This window comes from Ovis canadensis, chromosome 1 (genome assembly GCF_042477335.2).
Source record: "Ovis canadensis isolate MfBH-ARS-UI-01 breed Bighorn chromosome 1, ARS-UI_OviCan_v2, whole genome shotgun sequence".
Lineage (NCBI taxonomy): Eukaryota > Metazoa > Chordata > Mammalia > Artiodactyla > Bovidae > Ovis > Ovis canadensis.
Window position 1 is genome coordinate 165,818,498 of NC_091245.1, and position 15,411 is coordinate 165,833,908.

The window sequence follows — 15,411 nt, forward strand, 5'->3', positions numbered from 1 at the left end:
AGAAGTTGCTGACAACATTATCCTTTACAGTGTTCAGAACATCAATACAATCACAAGGTAAGTAAAAACAAACTCTACTAAATCTAGAACCATATTTCTCAGTCTGAGTTGTGAATTGCTGTTGTGTTGTTATTCAGTTGTGAAGTCATGTTCAACTCTTTGTGACTCCATGGAATGCAGCACACCAGCTCTGTCCTCTATCTCCTGGAGTCTGGTCAAATTCATGTCCACTGAACTGGTGATGCCAACCAACCATCTCATCCTCTGCCACCCTCTTCTCCGGCAGGAAAGGAAAAGATTGCCTTCAATTTGCCCCAGCATCAGGGTTTATTTCAATGAGTCAGCTCTTTGCATCAGGTAAACAAAATACTGGAGCTTCAGTTTCAGCGTCAGTCCTTTCAATGAATATTCAGAATTTATCTCCTTTAGGATTAACTGATTTGATCTCCTTGCTGTACCAGGGACTCTGAAATCTTCTCCAGCACCACAACATGAAAGCATCAGCTCTTCAGCACTCAGCCTTCTTTGTGGTTCAACTCTCACATCTGTATGTAACTACTGGAAAAGCTACAGCTTTGACTATATGGACCTTTGTTGGCAAATGGGTATTTTTGTTTTTTAATAAGCTGCCTAGGTTTGTCATGGCTTTCCTTCCAAGGAGTAAGCATCTTTTAATTTCATGGCTGCAGTAAACATTCTCAGTGATTCTGGAGCCCAAGAAAATAAAATCTGTCACTGCTTCCACTTTTTTCCCTTCTATTTTCCATTATGGGATGAGATGGGATGCCATGATCTCAGTTTTACTAATCTTGAGTTTCACGCCTCCTCTTTCACCTCTTTCACCCTCATCAAGAGGCTCTTCAGTTCCTCTTTGCACTTTCTGCCATTAGAGTGGTATCATCTGCATATCTGAGGTTGTTTATATTTCTCCCGGAAGTCTTGATTCCAGCTTGTGAGTCATGCAACCCAGCATGTCACATGATGTACTCCACATATAAGTTAAATAAGCAGGTGAGAGTATACAGCTTTGACATACTCATTTTCTAATTAGAAACCAGACCATTGTTTCATATCCAGTCCTAACTGCTGCTTCTTGATCTGCATACAGGTTTCTCAGAAGACATGTAAGGTGGTCTGATGTTCCCATCTCTTTAAGAATTTGCCACAGTTTGTTGTGATCCACACAGTCAAAGGCTTTAGTGTAGTCAATGAAATAGAAGTTTTTCTGGAATTCCCTTGCTTTCTCTATGATCCAGCAAATATTGGGAATTTGACCTCTGGTTCCTCTGCTTTTCTAAACCCAGCTTGTATATCTGGAAGTTCTCACTTCACATCCTGCTGATGGATTCACACATAGCTTGAAGAATTTTGAGCATAACCTTGCTAACACGTGAAGTGAATGCAATTGTATGATAGTTTGAACATTCTTTGACATTCCTTCTTTGGAATTGACTACCCAAGTACTGCATTTCAGACTCTTTTGTTGACTATAAGGGCTACTCCCTTTCTTCTAAGGGGTTTTTTGCCCTCAATAGTAGATATAATGGTCATCTTAATTAAATTCACCCATTCTCTTCCATTTTAGTCCACTGATTCCTAAGATGTTGAGGTTAACTTTTGCCATCTCCTGTTTGATCACATCCAATTTACCTTGATTCATAGACCTAATATTTCAGGTTCTTATGCAATACTGTTCTTTATAGCATCAGACTTAACTTTCACCACCAGACACCAGACACATCCACAACTGAGTGTCATTTCTGCTTTGGCCCAGCCTCTTCATTCTTTCTGGAACTATTGGTAATTGTTCTCCACTCTTCCCCAGTAGCATATTGGACAGCTTCTGAGCTTGGGGGCGGGTGTCATCTTTGTCACCCCAAAAAATATCATATCATTTTTCCTTTTCATAGTGTTCATGGGGTTCTTGTAGCAAGAAATCTGGAGTGGTTTGCCAGTCGCTCCTCCAGTGAACCATGTTTTGTGAGGACTCTCTGCTATAATCTGTCCATCCTGGGTGGCCCTGCATGGCATGGCTCATAGCTTCATTAAGTTTCCACAGCCTCTTTGCCACGGCAAGGCTGTGATCCCTGAAGCAGAGCAAATCCTATCTGAGAAACAGTACTATGTATTGGATGTAGATTCAAAAAAATATCCTTCTGAACTTTGAACTTTCTGGTATTATCATACAGGAAATTTTGTAACTTAGTTCTAAAAGTCCATTGTATCTTTCACTCAAATTAGCTGCTTCAGAATTTTAGGGAACAGGATAAGACAAGTGAATTTAATAATAATGGAGCCTTATGACATTTCATTTGCTATGAAGGAAATTCCTTGATCAGAGGCAATGAAATGTGGAATGAAATGTACCATGACAGTGGATAAGGAATCCTGTAAGTGCACAGACGGTTGTTTCAGCAGAAGCACTGCCTGTAGGGGAGGCAAATCTGTATCTAGAGTAAATATCTATTCTAGTAAGAACAAAACACCAACTCTTTCTTGATGGAAAACTGTCAAAGTAATCAACCTACCACCATGTAGCTGGCTAACCACCCCCATTAATGGTGAAATACTGGGGACTCAATGCTGTAATCTATACTGGCAAATGGAGCACTCTGACATGACCTTAGGCAAGCTGTCCATGTTAAGTGGAAGTTAATGATGATGTAGGAGTCACATGTAACCTTTGTTCTTATCATCATTTTGCCTTTTTCATGAGCTTATCTGGTGATGACAAGTGTGGCTGGAGAAAGAGGTTTACTGGTGACCATAGAATGGTTTTCAGCTACAAGTATTTTTAAAAAATACATTACTTTATATTCCTAGAGTCTTGTGCAGGTCACAAGATCAGACCAGTTCATTTGTCTTATTTTAATTTCTCTGAAGCATTCTCAGTTCTAGGAAAATGGAGTGGATTGATCACTTTCAAGTTGCTTTTAATCTTCTCCCTAAAGATTCATTTTAATTGTATATGTCTATAGTTTGTCGATTGTTATTGGTATACAATGTTTCCATTGTTCAGACGGCTTCCTGTCAATTATGTGGATTTTTGCTTTTTCATACACTGTAGTGACTCAAAGACTAACTGAAAGTGCAGGCTAAATGTATGCATTTTCTTCTACTGTCATTAAGGACATTTCCTAATGGATTTTTCTTTGAATGAGAAGTCTGATGTCAAGTTATGAGTATATGAGTGGGCTGTATAACCTATCAAGTCTTAATTTAGCTTGGTGAGTACCGAACAGACAGTTGGAGGCTTCCAAGAAACTCAGACCTCCTTGTAGCCTTCTCCTACAGATGTTTGGTCTACAGACTCCTCTGTTCTGACCTTCAGTACAATTCAAACCGCTTTATGCCTTCCAGAAATTATCAAAATAGTCAAATGATGTGATTCCACTCACCTTCTGTTACAGATTTATTAATTGAGTACATTATTTTTCATTAGAGTGGCACATTAAGAAAGAGGTAAAATATACACTTTTGAAAAATCCAGATTTCAGAAAACATATTTCACATATAAAGAATATATATTCTGTATTTAGAGAATATGATTCCTTTAAAAAGATACTTTGAAAATCAATCTGTATTGTTTACCAGTTATTTAGGTGTTTAGCATGATATCATTTTTCTAAATTCAGCCAGTTGCCTGCAACACTGCTGGAGACTGAAGACAGCAAGTGTCGTAATTCAAAAGAAGGCCTGAGACAGGAGGGCCGATGGTATAGATTCCTGTCTGAGTACAAAGTCTTGAGAATCAGGATCACCTAGAGCACCTAAAGATCAGTGTCAACCAGGCAAGCAGAAACTGAATTCAACCGTCCTTTGCCTTGCTGTTACATTCAGACCCCTAGCAGACTGGATGATGTCCGGGTACACTGGGAGGATCACGTGCTTTACTCAGTCCACCACTTCCATACTAATCACTTCTGGAAACAGTCTCACAGACACACTCCAAAATAATGTTTAATCAGATAAATGGACAGCCCACATCCCAGCCATGTTGACACATAAAACTAACCTTAAAATCTATCCATAATCACCGTGGCACCCATACATATCTCCTAAAGCCATATGTTATCTCCACATATAAGAAGAATAAAGTTATATTCCACCTAACATAACACACCCATTTGTGGATAATGGAAAAGGTACTATCTCTTTCCCCAGAAAAGTAGGTAAATCCTTTGAGTGATATTTATTTCTCTCCATGATAAATGGTAACTTAAATACTATAATGGCAAATGAACAACCCCCAACCTCTGTATTATACAGTCAGGATATCCTATGCACATGCCAAGGAAAGAAGACTGGAAAGAAAACTAAGACATTTACCCTCAGTTCAGTTCAGTTCAGTTCAGTCACTCAGTCATTTACTCTACACATACACAAATGTATCCACATCACACTAAGAAAGAAACCTCTTGGCAATTACTGTCCTCATATCTGTAACAGCTCACATGATTGTAGCTGATATTTATTTTGTAGCTGATATTTTAAGTGAATTAGTTCTCTATATAGTCTATATTCCTATTGGCTTCAGGAAGGCTCTCAGGTGAACACTGTTTTCACCTGGTAGGGTAGAGCAACCTTTCATTCCTGAAGAGTCTGAGCCATTAGAAGTACTGTCTGACTTGTTTGTTGAAGTTGTTCAATGACCTTAATCATGGGAATGAAAACACTGAGAGACTAGAGAATCTTCTCTACTCCAGACATTCTTTTCCTTACTCCCTTTGTAGAATAATCCAACTGCGTCCTGGTAGTTGTCATCAACCACCTCGGCCACCACAGAATTTCTTTTTTGTCTGCTGATTCAGAGGAATGCAGACCCAAGGTACTGAGTGTCAATCTACCTTCAGCTCAGTGGCATCACGGTTTTGTGTCCCGGCAGAAACATTCCTCCCTCTGTAAGTCAGAGTGTAAGGCCAGAAGGACAGAAAAACACAGAAACAAGAAACGAATATTCTGTAGGAGTTTTTAGAGTTAATAGTGACTGATGCCACTCCCATTTTCGCTCCTTGATTTCTAGACCCATTAATCTGCTATGGGTGAAACAGTATAATATACTGGTGGTTGGTTCAGAGATTCGCCATTCTATCAAACTGCATGCTTTAGAATGATGGGGGATAGAGTAAGACCAGTGATTTTCACAAGCACGGGCACACTGCCACACTTATTTTTGCTCTGACGTGAATTCCTTGACCAGAATCAGTGCTATTAAGAATACTGTGACAGAGATTCCCTGGTGGTTCAGTGGTAAAGAATCCATCTGCCAATGCAGGAGACATGGGCTCTGAGGCTGGGAAAGATGAAGGCAGGAGGAGAAGGGCTGAAAGAGCATGAGATGGTTGAATGGCATCACTGACTCAATGGACACGAGTTTGAGCAAACTCTGGGAGACAGTGAGAAGCAGGGGAGCCTGGCATGCTGCACTCCATGGGGTTGCAAAGAGTTGGACACGACTGAGTGACTGAACAATAACAATGACAGTGGATAAGGAATTCTGTAAGACCAAGGATGATAATATTGGCAGAAGCATCGACTGCAAGGAAGTCAATAAATCTAGACATACCTATAGTAAGTGTATATTCCAATAAGAACAAAGGACTCCCACTTCAGATGTAACCAGGCTGCCACCAGATACACAGCTGATCATGCTAATGAATGGTGGTGCCGCACCAAGGGCTTAATGTTGGGTTGACTGCTGACTGACTGGGTACCCAGCAGTGGCCAAAATGAAGCTGGACTTAGGAAGGGGAATAAATGTTGTTGAGCCTATCAATAACCTCTGTCCCTACCACCTTGGCCACTTAATTTGGGAGCCCACTGAGTGGTGACTGAGGTGCTTGAGAAAGATTGACTGGTGTCTACACATTGTGTGTTTAATTCCTCAGTTGTGTCTGACTCTGCAACACCATGGACTGTAGCCCACCAGGTTCCTCTCTCCATGGGATTCTCCAGGCAAGAAAATTGGAGTGGGTCTCCATTGCCTTATCCATGGGAGCTTCCTGACCCAGAGACAGAACCCGGGTCTCCTGCACTACAGGTGGATTCTTTACCATCATCTTAATCACTTAATGATAATATCCTACTCTGCTGAGATCACTTTTTTGGGTGAACATTTGCATGGGACACAAATACCTTCATGTTTTTTGCCCATTCAGAGAGATCTATTAACATAACTCTTCTACAGATCTCTTTGTCATTGATTTCCTATCATATTCCTTCAAAGTCAATGAATATTTCACCAAACCACTGGCCACAATCAATAAATTGGCATATAATCACACAACTGTCCATTTCTCCCCCCAACCAAAGTGTACCATCAGGTGCAACAGTCAAAGGCCTGCTCACTGGAAAGCTCTTCCTTCACCACTGTCCTCTGCAATGCCACAGAGAGGAGCTGTAGTGCCGCAGCTGTCCACTTTATGATGGTGCCTGCACACCATTCAGAACCATCCATAAATCAGGCCTCAGTCTTCTCAGTCAACTACTCATAAGGACGCAGGCCCAGGCTGGGAGACAGAAGCCATTGCAGCAAGAGTGAAGGCAAATAGAGTTTGGACCACTGCTTTAGTAACTTACTTGTGCCCTTAGGGCCTGTTCCTGCTTGATCAAGTTTATATATACTAATTTCATTTGATGAAGAAATGCTTCTGTGCATACCCAACTGCATGGAAAGTGACAGGGATACTATTCAGCTTAGCAAGGGCAGCTCTGGTATCATGGAAAATTGATGGCCATGGTTAAACATTCTTTTCCTCCTAAGGCCCACTAGCAGGCCAATGGTTGTTTCTCTAAATTAGCGTAGTTATCTAGAGGATGGCAGTGCTCTGCTCAGAATTCTAAGGGCATGCACTATGACCCACCTCTAGAAGTCTGTCAAAGGTGCCGAGCTCTTCCACTGCCACCTCCAGAACCACTGCTTGTGCTGGAGACGGCCCACGAGCACAACAGCTTTTACATTAGCCTTGATATGTTGGAAAGCCTCCTCTCCTGAAGAGAAGTGAGGTCGTTCAGTCGTGTCAGACTCTGTGACCCCATGGACTTTAGCCTACCAGGCTCCTCTGTCCTTGGGATTTTGCAGGCAAGAATACTGGAGTGGGTTGCCATTTCCTTCTCCAGGAGATTTTCCCAACCCAGGGATTGAACCCATGTCTCTCGCATTGTAGGTGGACACTTTACCGTCTGAGCCATCAGGGAAGTCCCTTCTCTCCTGGCTTCACTCAAAACTAGTAGCCCTTCCTGTCACTTGGTAAATGGGCTGGAGGAATACACCCAGATAAGGATAATATTGCCTCAGAAATCCATAGAGGCTTCTTATTGTGAGGCTAATCTTTTTGTGCTTATGAGAGCACAGTGAACAAAAGGTTACATTTGGTTACAAGAGATTCCCACCTTTCCTCACCTTTCTTCATCTGCTACTCAGACCCTTATCACCCAATTTTCTGTCAGTCTGGAGGTTTCTGCTTTTCTTTGTCTGTCGATGAACTCCTGCTGTTTACAAGATGCGTGATTTCCTGGTTCCTGCCCCCATTTCGCTGCTCTTCCCTAGCTACCTGCATGCTGTAACGTTCCCCCCTCAAGGAGTCTGGGCCCTTAAAATCTTTTACTCATCATGCACCAAAGCCAAGACACTTCTTTGTTGTTCAGTAGCTTAGTAGTGTCCAATTCTTTGCAATCCCATGGACTGCAACACATCAAGTTCCCCTGTCCTTCACTATCTCCCCGAATTTGCTCAAACTCATGTCTATCAAGTTGATGATGCCATCCAACCATTCCATTCTCTAATTCTCTTCTCCTTTTGTCTTCAGTCTTTCCCACATCAGAGTCTTTTCAGGTAGCAAAAGTACTGGAGCTTCAGCTTCAGCATCAGTCCTTCCAATGAATATTCAGGGTTGATTTCCTTTAGGATTGACTGGTTTGATTTCCTTGCTGTCGAAGGGACTCTCTCTTCTACAACACCACAATTCAACAGCATCAGTTTTGGGGCACTCAGCTTTCTTTATGGCCTGGCTCTCACATCTGTACATGACTACTGGAAAAACCATAGCTTTGACTATATGGACCTTTGTCGGCCAAGTAATGTCTCTGCTTTTTAATATGCTGTCTAGGTTGGTCATAGCTTTCCTTTCAAGAAGCAAATGTCTTTTAATTTCATGGCTGCAGTCACCATCGATAATGATTTTGGAGCCCAAGAAAATAAAATCTGTAACTGTTTCCACTTTTCCCCCTTCTATTTGCCATGAAAAGATGGGACCAGATTTCATGATCTTTGTTTTATGAATGTTGAGTTTTAAGCCAGCTTTCTTTCTCTTCTATTTTGACATAATGTCATCATTTTTCTCAATAAATGTTTAATGGCAACTTCTCTGTAAATATTTAAAGGCAAATCGGGACATGTGACCACCATGTTCAAAATGCCTTAGTAGTTATCCGTTAAGTTCGGTAAAGAACAAAGTACCCGCCCAGCCTCTAGATCCTCTGTGATCACTCACACTGGCCTCCTTTGTCTACTTTGTCTCTACTTTGCTTCTCTCTTTGCACACAAGCTCCATTTGCCATTTTTCTTTGTTTCTGTATTGTTTCTGTAATGATCCAACTCTCTGAGAAGCTAGGCATGCAAATGAAGGAAGTCTCTGAGGATGGCAAATATCCAGACACAGCACTCTGTGAGAAATGATGCCCCTCAGGAACCAGCTCTGACCTACCAAAATAGAATCTGCATTCTAAGAAGATCACCAGGAGATTAATAGGAATTAAAGTTGGAGGAGCCCTGATCTTGGCTACCTACCCCTGTCTTTCATTTTGCTTTTCCTTTGCTCTTCCTAGGAAGATTGCTCATCAGTTTTCACTGCAAAGTGGGGAGTTAGGTGTGGGTCTGGATGTGAGTTACAATTTCCATGAGGAGGAGGATTTTCCTGTAGTTGGCTTCTGAAGAGAATCTAGAACTTTGATGTCATTAAAATCATGTGTAGTTAATTAAAACCATACTGGCAGAATATCAAAATTCATAGATAAACTGGAGTTTGCATAAACATGTCAGAAATGTGTTCTGTGTTATGTAAATATAAGTTAATGTTTATGATTTCAGAGACTGCAATGCCCAGTGGAACAACCTGGAGTCCTCATAAATGTCCAAGTACATAATGCCCAGGGGAAAAGCTTAAGTTTGTCCTAAAGGGAATCCTTGGGCACTATCTGGGGAATTTTAGTTCATCATTCCTTCCTCTTTTGGCAAAAGCATACAGTTATGCAATGGTTGACAATTCTGTTCAAAACAAGTTCATATAAACAACATTTTCCTGGGCCTGGAAAATGAAGCTCCCAAAATGAATCAGTGTGCAAAATGATGCTGCCTGTGGCATTGCAATTGCAGTGCCTGAGTTCTATTTTGTATTAATACTTCAGCAAGTCGAATGCTAAAGGGATTTCCACAATTTCTTAACAGATATTGGTGAGAGAGAATGATTTTTATAATATTCATTATTTTTTATAGAAAGTTGAAATATTATTAAATTTGTAATAATTTTGATTTGGTTTATAAGATATCAAAATATCCAGTTGAAAATGGAAAACAGTGAATAATCTGCATATTTTATTATTGTGAGTAAAATCTGGACAAGCAAAATAGCTCTAAGACTACACTGTATTCTTTAATGATATAAAATTATCTGATTAAAATACTTGGAATGATTCCATAGCCTAAGTTTCGGTTACCAGACTGTTAAACAATAAAAGGCAGTTTAGGAATTTAAGTCAGAATGTTTCTTGTAAAAGAAACTTTTTTGATAATTGTATTCAAAACACTTATTTCATTTAATTAAGCAGACTCTCTGCATTTAAGTCACTTAAATAGTAAATCACTTAAACAGTAACCTCTACTTTGTAACCTACTTCTGACAACAGTTTCCCTGAAAAAAACATATATATAGAAAAATGCAAAAAATGTTCCTCTAGTGCTCTTTTCAGTTTTATGACTTAATAATTACCCACACATTGAGCTGAACATTTTGATTATTTAGTTTTAGGACTGCATAGAAGAAAAGTGAAAGCGAAGTCATTCAGTCATGTCCGACTGTTTGCAACCCCTTGGACTGTAGCCTACCAGGTTCGTCTGTCCATGGGATTGTCCAGGCAAGAATACTGGCATGGGTTGCCATTTCCTACTACAGGGGATCTTTCCAACTCAGGGGTTAAACCCAGGTCTCCTGCATTGTAGGCAGACACTTTACCGTCTGAGCCATCAGGGAAGTCCTGCATAGAAGAAAGGCCAGTCCAAATAAACATACATTTAATAACTGCAATTATTGGCACTGATTATTTATATTGCCTGTATGAAATTCCAGTCTTTGGCTCTATTTTTCTGCTATCAAACTGGTAGAAAAGCAACAGCTGTCAAGTAAATCCATCAGAAATTCTAGGGAAAGTCAGCTCTAAGCACAGTAATAGCAATGATACTAGGCAGTGATAGTATATTTACTAACAATACAAATTTATAAGGTAAAATTAAAATGAAAGTTCCTATTCCATACACAAATTCCATAGAAAAATAAACTTGGAATTTTGAATAAAAGAAAAAGAAAAGATTCTCAGTGCTGACAACTTCTAATAAAAATCAGATTAAAGACAATATTTAAGCCCTACCTCTAGCTTTTCCCCTTATTTCATCCAAGCCTTCCTCTGATACTTCCTCTCTCCCTCTTCATTGCCTTGTCTTTCCTACACTTAACATTGATGTTCCTTCCCTTCTTCTCTTTCTGCTTCCTGTTTCCTTTCCACTGCCCCTTCCCCGGCCAAATTTCCCATTCTGCTGCTTTATCCTTACTCCTTGCACTGTCTCCTCTCTCTCTTTTGAAAACTTTCATGATGTTGTTCCACAAGACAAGAAATCCACATCTGTTGTCCACATCTGAGATACTCTCTTTCATTTTCCTCACTACTGTCCCACTTGCTTCCCGTCCATTTCTGGCCTTGACTCTATCACAAATGGAAACTGCTCTCACTAAAGCCACTGAGCCATCAGGGGACTACTAAAGTCACCACAAATCTCTTAATCCTGACATGCAGTGGTGCTGTTCACTCCTTGCCCAGCCAGAGCATTTACCTGACTTAGGCACTGTTCTTTACTTTGTTCTTCTTGAGTGTTTTCCTCTCTTCACGTTCCCAACACTCAGCTTCCCATTCTCTCCTGCCTCCCTGATCACCTCTGCTCAGTAGCCTTTTCTGGTCTTTCCTTCTTGTGGGAGCTGGTATTCCTGGTTGCAAGATATCTCACAATGACAATGCCACTGTTGTGGAAACAGGATGAATTCTGGTGTTGTGATACTGTGTACTTGGCTGATTTGCAACTAAAGATCTCTTTTGTTCACATTTGACCTCTTTCTCACCTTTTCATATCACAAATCTGGTGTAGGTAGGTTTGAGTTCAGTTCAGTTCAGTCACTTAGTCATGTCTGACTCTTTGCAACCCCATGAACTGCGCAGCATGCCAGGCTTCCCTGTCCATCATCAACTCCTAGAGCTTGCTTAAACACATGTACATTGTGTCGGTGATGCCATCCAACTATCTTATCCTCTGTCATCCCCTTTTCCTCCCTCCTTCAATCTTTCCCAGCATCAGGGTCTTTTCTAATGAGTCAGCCCTTTACATCAGGTGACCAAAATATTGGAGCTTCAGCATCAGCATCAGTTCTTCCAATGAATAGTCAGGACTGATTTCCTTTAGGATTGACAGGTTGGATCTCCTTGCAGTCCAAGGGACTCTCAAGAGTCTTCCCCAACACCACAGTTCAAAACCATCAATTCTTCAGTGCTCAGCTTTCTTTATAGTCCAGCTCTCACATCCATATATGACTACAGGAAAAACCATAGCTTTGACTAGACAGACCTTTGTTGGCAAAGTAATGTCTCTGCTTTTTAATATGCTGTCTAGGTTTGTCATAGCTTTTCTTCCAAGGAGCAAGCTTCTTTCAATTTCATGGCTGCAGTCACTATGTGCAGTGATTTTGGAGCCCAAGAAAATAGTCAGCCACCATTTCCACTGTTTCCCCATCTATTTACCATGAAGTGATGGGACTAGATGCCGTGATCTTCATTTTTTGAGTTGAATTTTAAAACAGCCTTTTCCATTCTCCTTTTGCCTTCATCAAGAGGCTCCTTAGTTCCTCTTTGCTTTCTGCTATAAGGGTGATGCTATCTGAGGTTACTGATATTTCTCCCAGCAATCTTAATTCCAGCTTGTGCTTCATCTAGCCCAGCATTTCACATGATATACTCTGCATATAAGTTGAATAAGTAGGGAGACATAATTGACATACTCTTGACATAGCCTTGACATACTCCTTTCCCAATTTGGAACCAGTCTGTTTTTCCATGACCAGTTCTAACTGTTGCTTCTTGACCTGCATACAAGTTTCCCAGGAGGCAGGTAAGGTGGTCTGGTATTTCCATCTCTTTTGAATGTTCCACAGTTTATTGTGATCTACACAGTCAGAGGCTTTAGCGTAGTCAATGAAGCAGAAGTAGATGTTTTTCTGGAAGTCTCTTGCTTTTTTTTATGACCCAACAGATGTTGGCAGTTTGATCTCTGCCTTTTCTAAATCCAGCTTGAATATCTGGAAGTTCTCGGTTCAGGTACTGTTTTCGCCTAGTTTGGAGAATTTTCACCATTATTTTGCTAGCATATGAAATGAGTGCAATTGTGTGCTAGTTTGAGTGGCTAACCCTGGATCTAGTTCCCTCACTCTAAATTCCTGGGGAAAGCAGTTTTCAGAATTTTGGCTTCTAAAGTGAATGATAGTTTTTGTCTAATATCAAGAATCATGTGGCAGAAAAGAGGATCAGATGATGTAGCAAAATCCATTTTAATTTAACTCCTTCACATTTACTTCCTTCTTTTTACCTTATGCATGCTGTCCACTGGATAAATCATACAAAGTATGCTTTCTGCCACCTCAATGATTCCTGAGTCATTTCTATTAAGCTCTTGGAGAATCATACTGCTAGGTTTATGTCACTTCAATGTTTAAAGGATGTTCTTGGCAAAAATTGGCCACTGTATCTGAGTTTTCAATCTTAATTTTTGATGATCATCTAACCAGAAACCCAGTGACTGTTTTACCTCTATTTATAACTCTTCACATCTAATGGTGACTCTACATCCTGATTTATTTTGATTTGTCTGCCTTCCTCAAAATTTTCAATGTCATATCACACATGGAATAAAAACTTCACAAACGTTTTAATCACTTGGGGAACATTTATAAAATACATAATACTAGATGTAATCTATGACCTACTGAATCAATTTCTACAATAATACCTCAGAATCTATATTTTGTACCAAAACGCCCCCAGACAATCCTGTTATGTAATAGAGTACAGAAATCCCTGCATAAATGTTCCAGTTTACTGATCTATATTTATGACACCAGGATCTTCACCCTGCAGCCTATTTTCTACAGTCAAGTATTAATTTTTAAAAAACATTGAAGACACTCCACGTCCCAAAAATTGTCAATGTCTGTCTATTCCTTGAAGAAGAAAATTTAAGGTCTTTCACGTGGCATTCAATTCATTTTATAATCCAGGGCCTTCTAACATCCTGGGTGGTTTTTTTTGTTTGTTTTTTGTTTTTTGTTTGTTTTTTTTTTTTGGCTGCACTGGGTCTTCATTGCTGCATGAAGGTTTTATCTAGTTGTGGTGAGTGGGGGCTACTTTTCACTGTGGTGTGCAAGCTTCTCGTGGCACTGGCTTCTCTTGTTCCAGAGCACAGTAGCTGTGGCGCAAGGGCTCAGTAGCTGTGATGAACGGGTTGAGTTGCCCCATGGCCTGTGGGATCTTCCTGGACCAAGGATCAAACCCATGTCCCCTGCATTGCAAGGCACATTCTTAACACCTGGATCACTAGGGAAGCTCCACCTCTTTACTTTTGATGCATAATGTCTTAATGTCTCCTCTTCTATACCTGTTAATTATTGTACATACTTTGAAATAAAATAGTTGCATTTTTCTAATGTAATAATTTTTTAAATACTTTTCATGCATTTTAGAAGAGTAAGTAAAATAAAGGGCATTCAGGCTAGTGTATGGTTTTATTTCAATTATTTTCACCAAAGTTTTTTTCTTAAATGATTGATGACTATCCCTTTTACATTCACTATATTTGATTTCAGAGGCCTTCTATTAAGGATATGGAAAGAAAAAATGCAACACAGCTGACAGAGTTTGTTCTCACAGGACTTACATATCAACCAGAATGGCAAATCCCTCTGTTCGTGCTCTTCTTGGTTATATATATCTTCACTATCATGGGGAACCTGGGTTTGATTGCTGTCATCTGGAATGACCCTCACCTTCACACCCCCATGTACTTATTCCTTGGGAGTTTAGCCTGTGTGGATACTTGGTTATCCTCCACAGTGGTCCCCAAGATGCTGGTCAACATCTTCACCAAGAACAAGAGGATCTTTCTCTCTGAATGCATAGTGCAATTCTTTTCCTTTGGAGTCAGTGGAACCACAGAATGTTTTCTGCTGGCAACAATGTCATATGATCGTTATGTAGCCATATGCAGTCCACTACTTTATCCAGCGATTATGACTAACAGACTATGCATGCGAATGTTAATTTCATCCCTTACAGGTGGCCTTCTTCACACCTTACTTCATGCATGTTTTTTATTCAGATTAACCTTTTGTAATTCTAACATAATACATCAATTTTATTGTGACATCATGCCGTTGTTTAAAATTTCTTGTACTGATCCTTCTGTCAATGTTCTGATGATATTTATTTTCTCTGGTTCAATTCAAGTGTTCACCATCCTTATTATTCTTGTCTCTTATACACTAGTTCTCTTTACGATTTTAAGGAAGAAGTCTGCACAAGGCATAAGGAAAGCGTTCTCCACCTGTGGTGCCCACCTCCTATCTGTCTCCTTATACTATGGGAGTCTTCTTTCCATGTATGTGCGCCCTGGATCCACACGAGCAGATGATCGAGATATGATGGACTCTCTATTTTACACTGTCATAATTCCTTTCTTAAATCCAATTATCTACAGCCTGAGAAATAAGAAAGTCAAAAATTCACTGACAAAAATGTTAAAGAGAAATATTTAGATCCAATACTAATATGTGTATTCTTCCTTGAAAACAACACAAAACTATGTAGATTAGAGTTCAATTTTGTTTGTATTCATAACTACCCTATTATTTTAATGACAAGATTTCAGTACTCAATAAATTCTTTAAGATATTTATATACCTTATTAAAAGAGATGGAATTTTAATCAAATGTTCATATCATGCTAAAATAAGTGAAGCAGAATTTAAAATGGGAAATTCCCTGGCTGTCCAGTGCTTAGGACTACACATCATCAGTGCTGATGGCCTGGGTTTGATCCCTGGTCTA

The 15,411-nt window shown here is 39.9% G+C and overlaps 1 protein-coding gene across 1 annotated transcript; it reads left to right on the top strand.

Annotated features, from left to right (window-relative positions):
* Positions 1-14,189: 14,189 nt before the first annotated feature.
* LOC138430596 (olfactory receptor 5H2-like) lies at positions 14,190-15,119 on the top strand. Its single transcript, XM_069572671.1, has one exon. It carries the CDS (start codon positions 14,190-14,192, stop codon positions 15,117-15,119), a length of 930 nt encoding a protein of 309 aa, XP_069428772.1.
* The last annotated feature ends 292 nt before the right edge of the window (positions 15,120-15,411 follow it).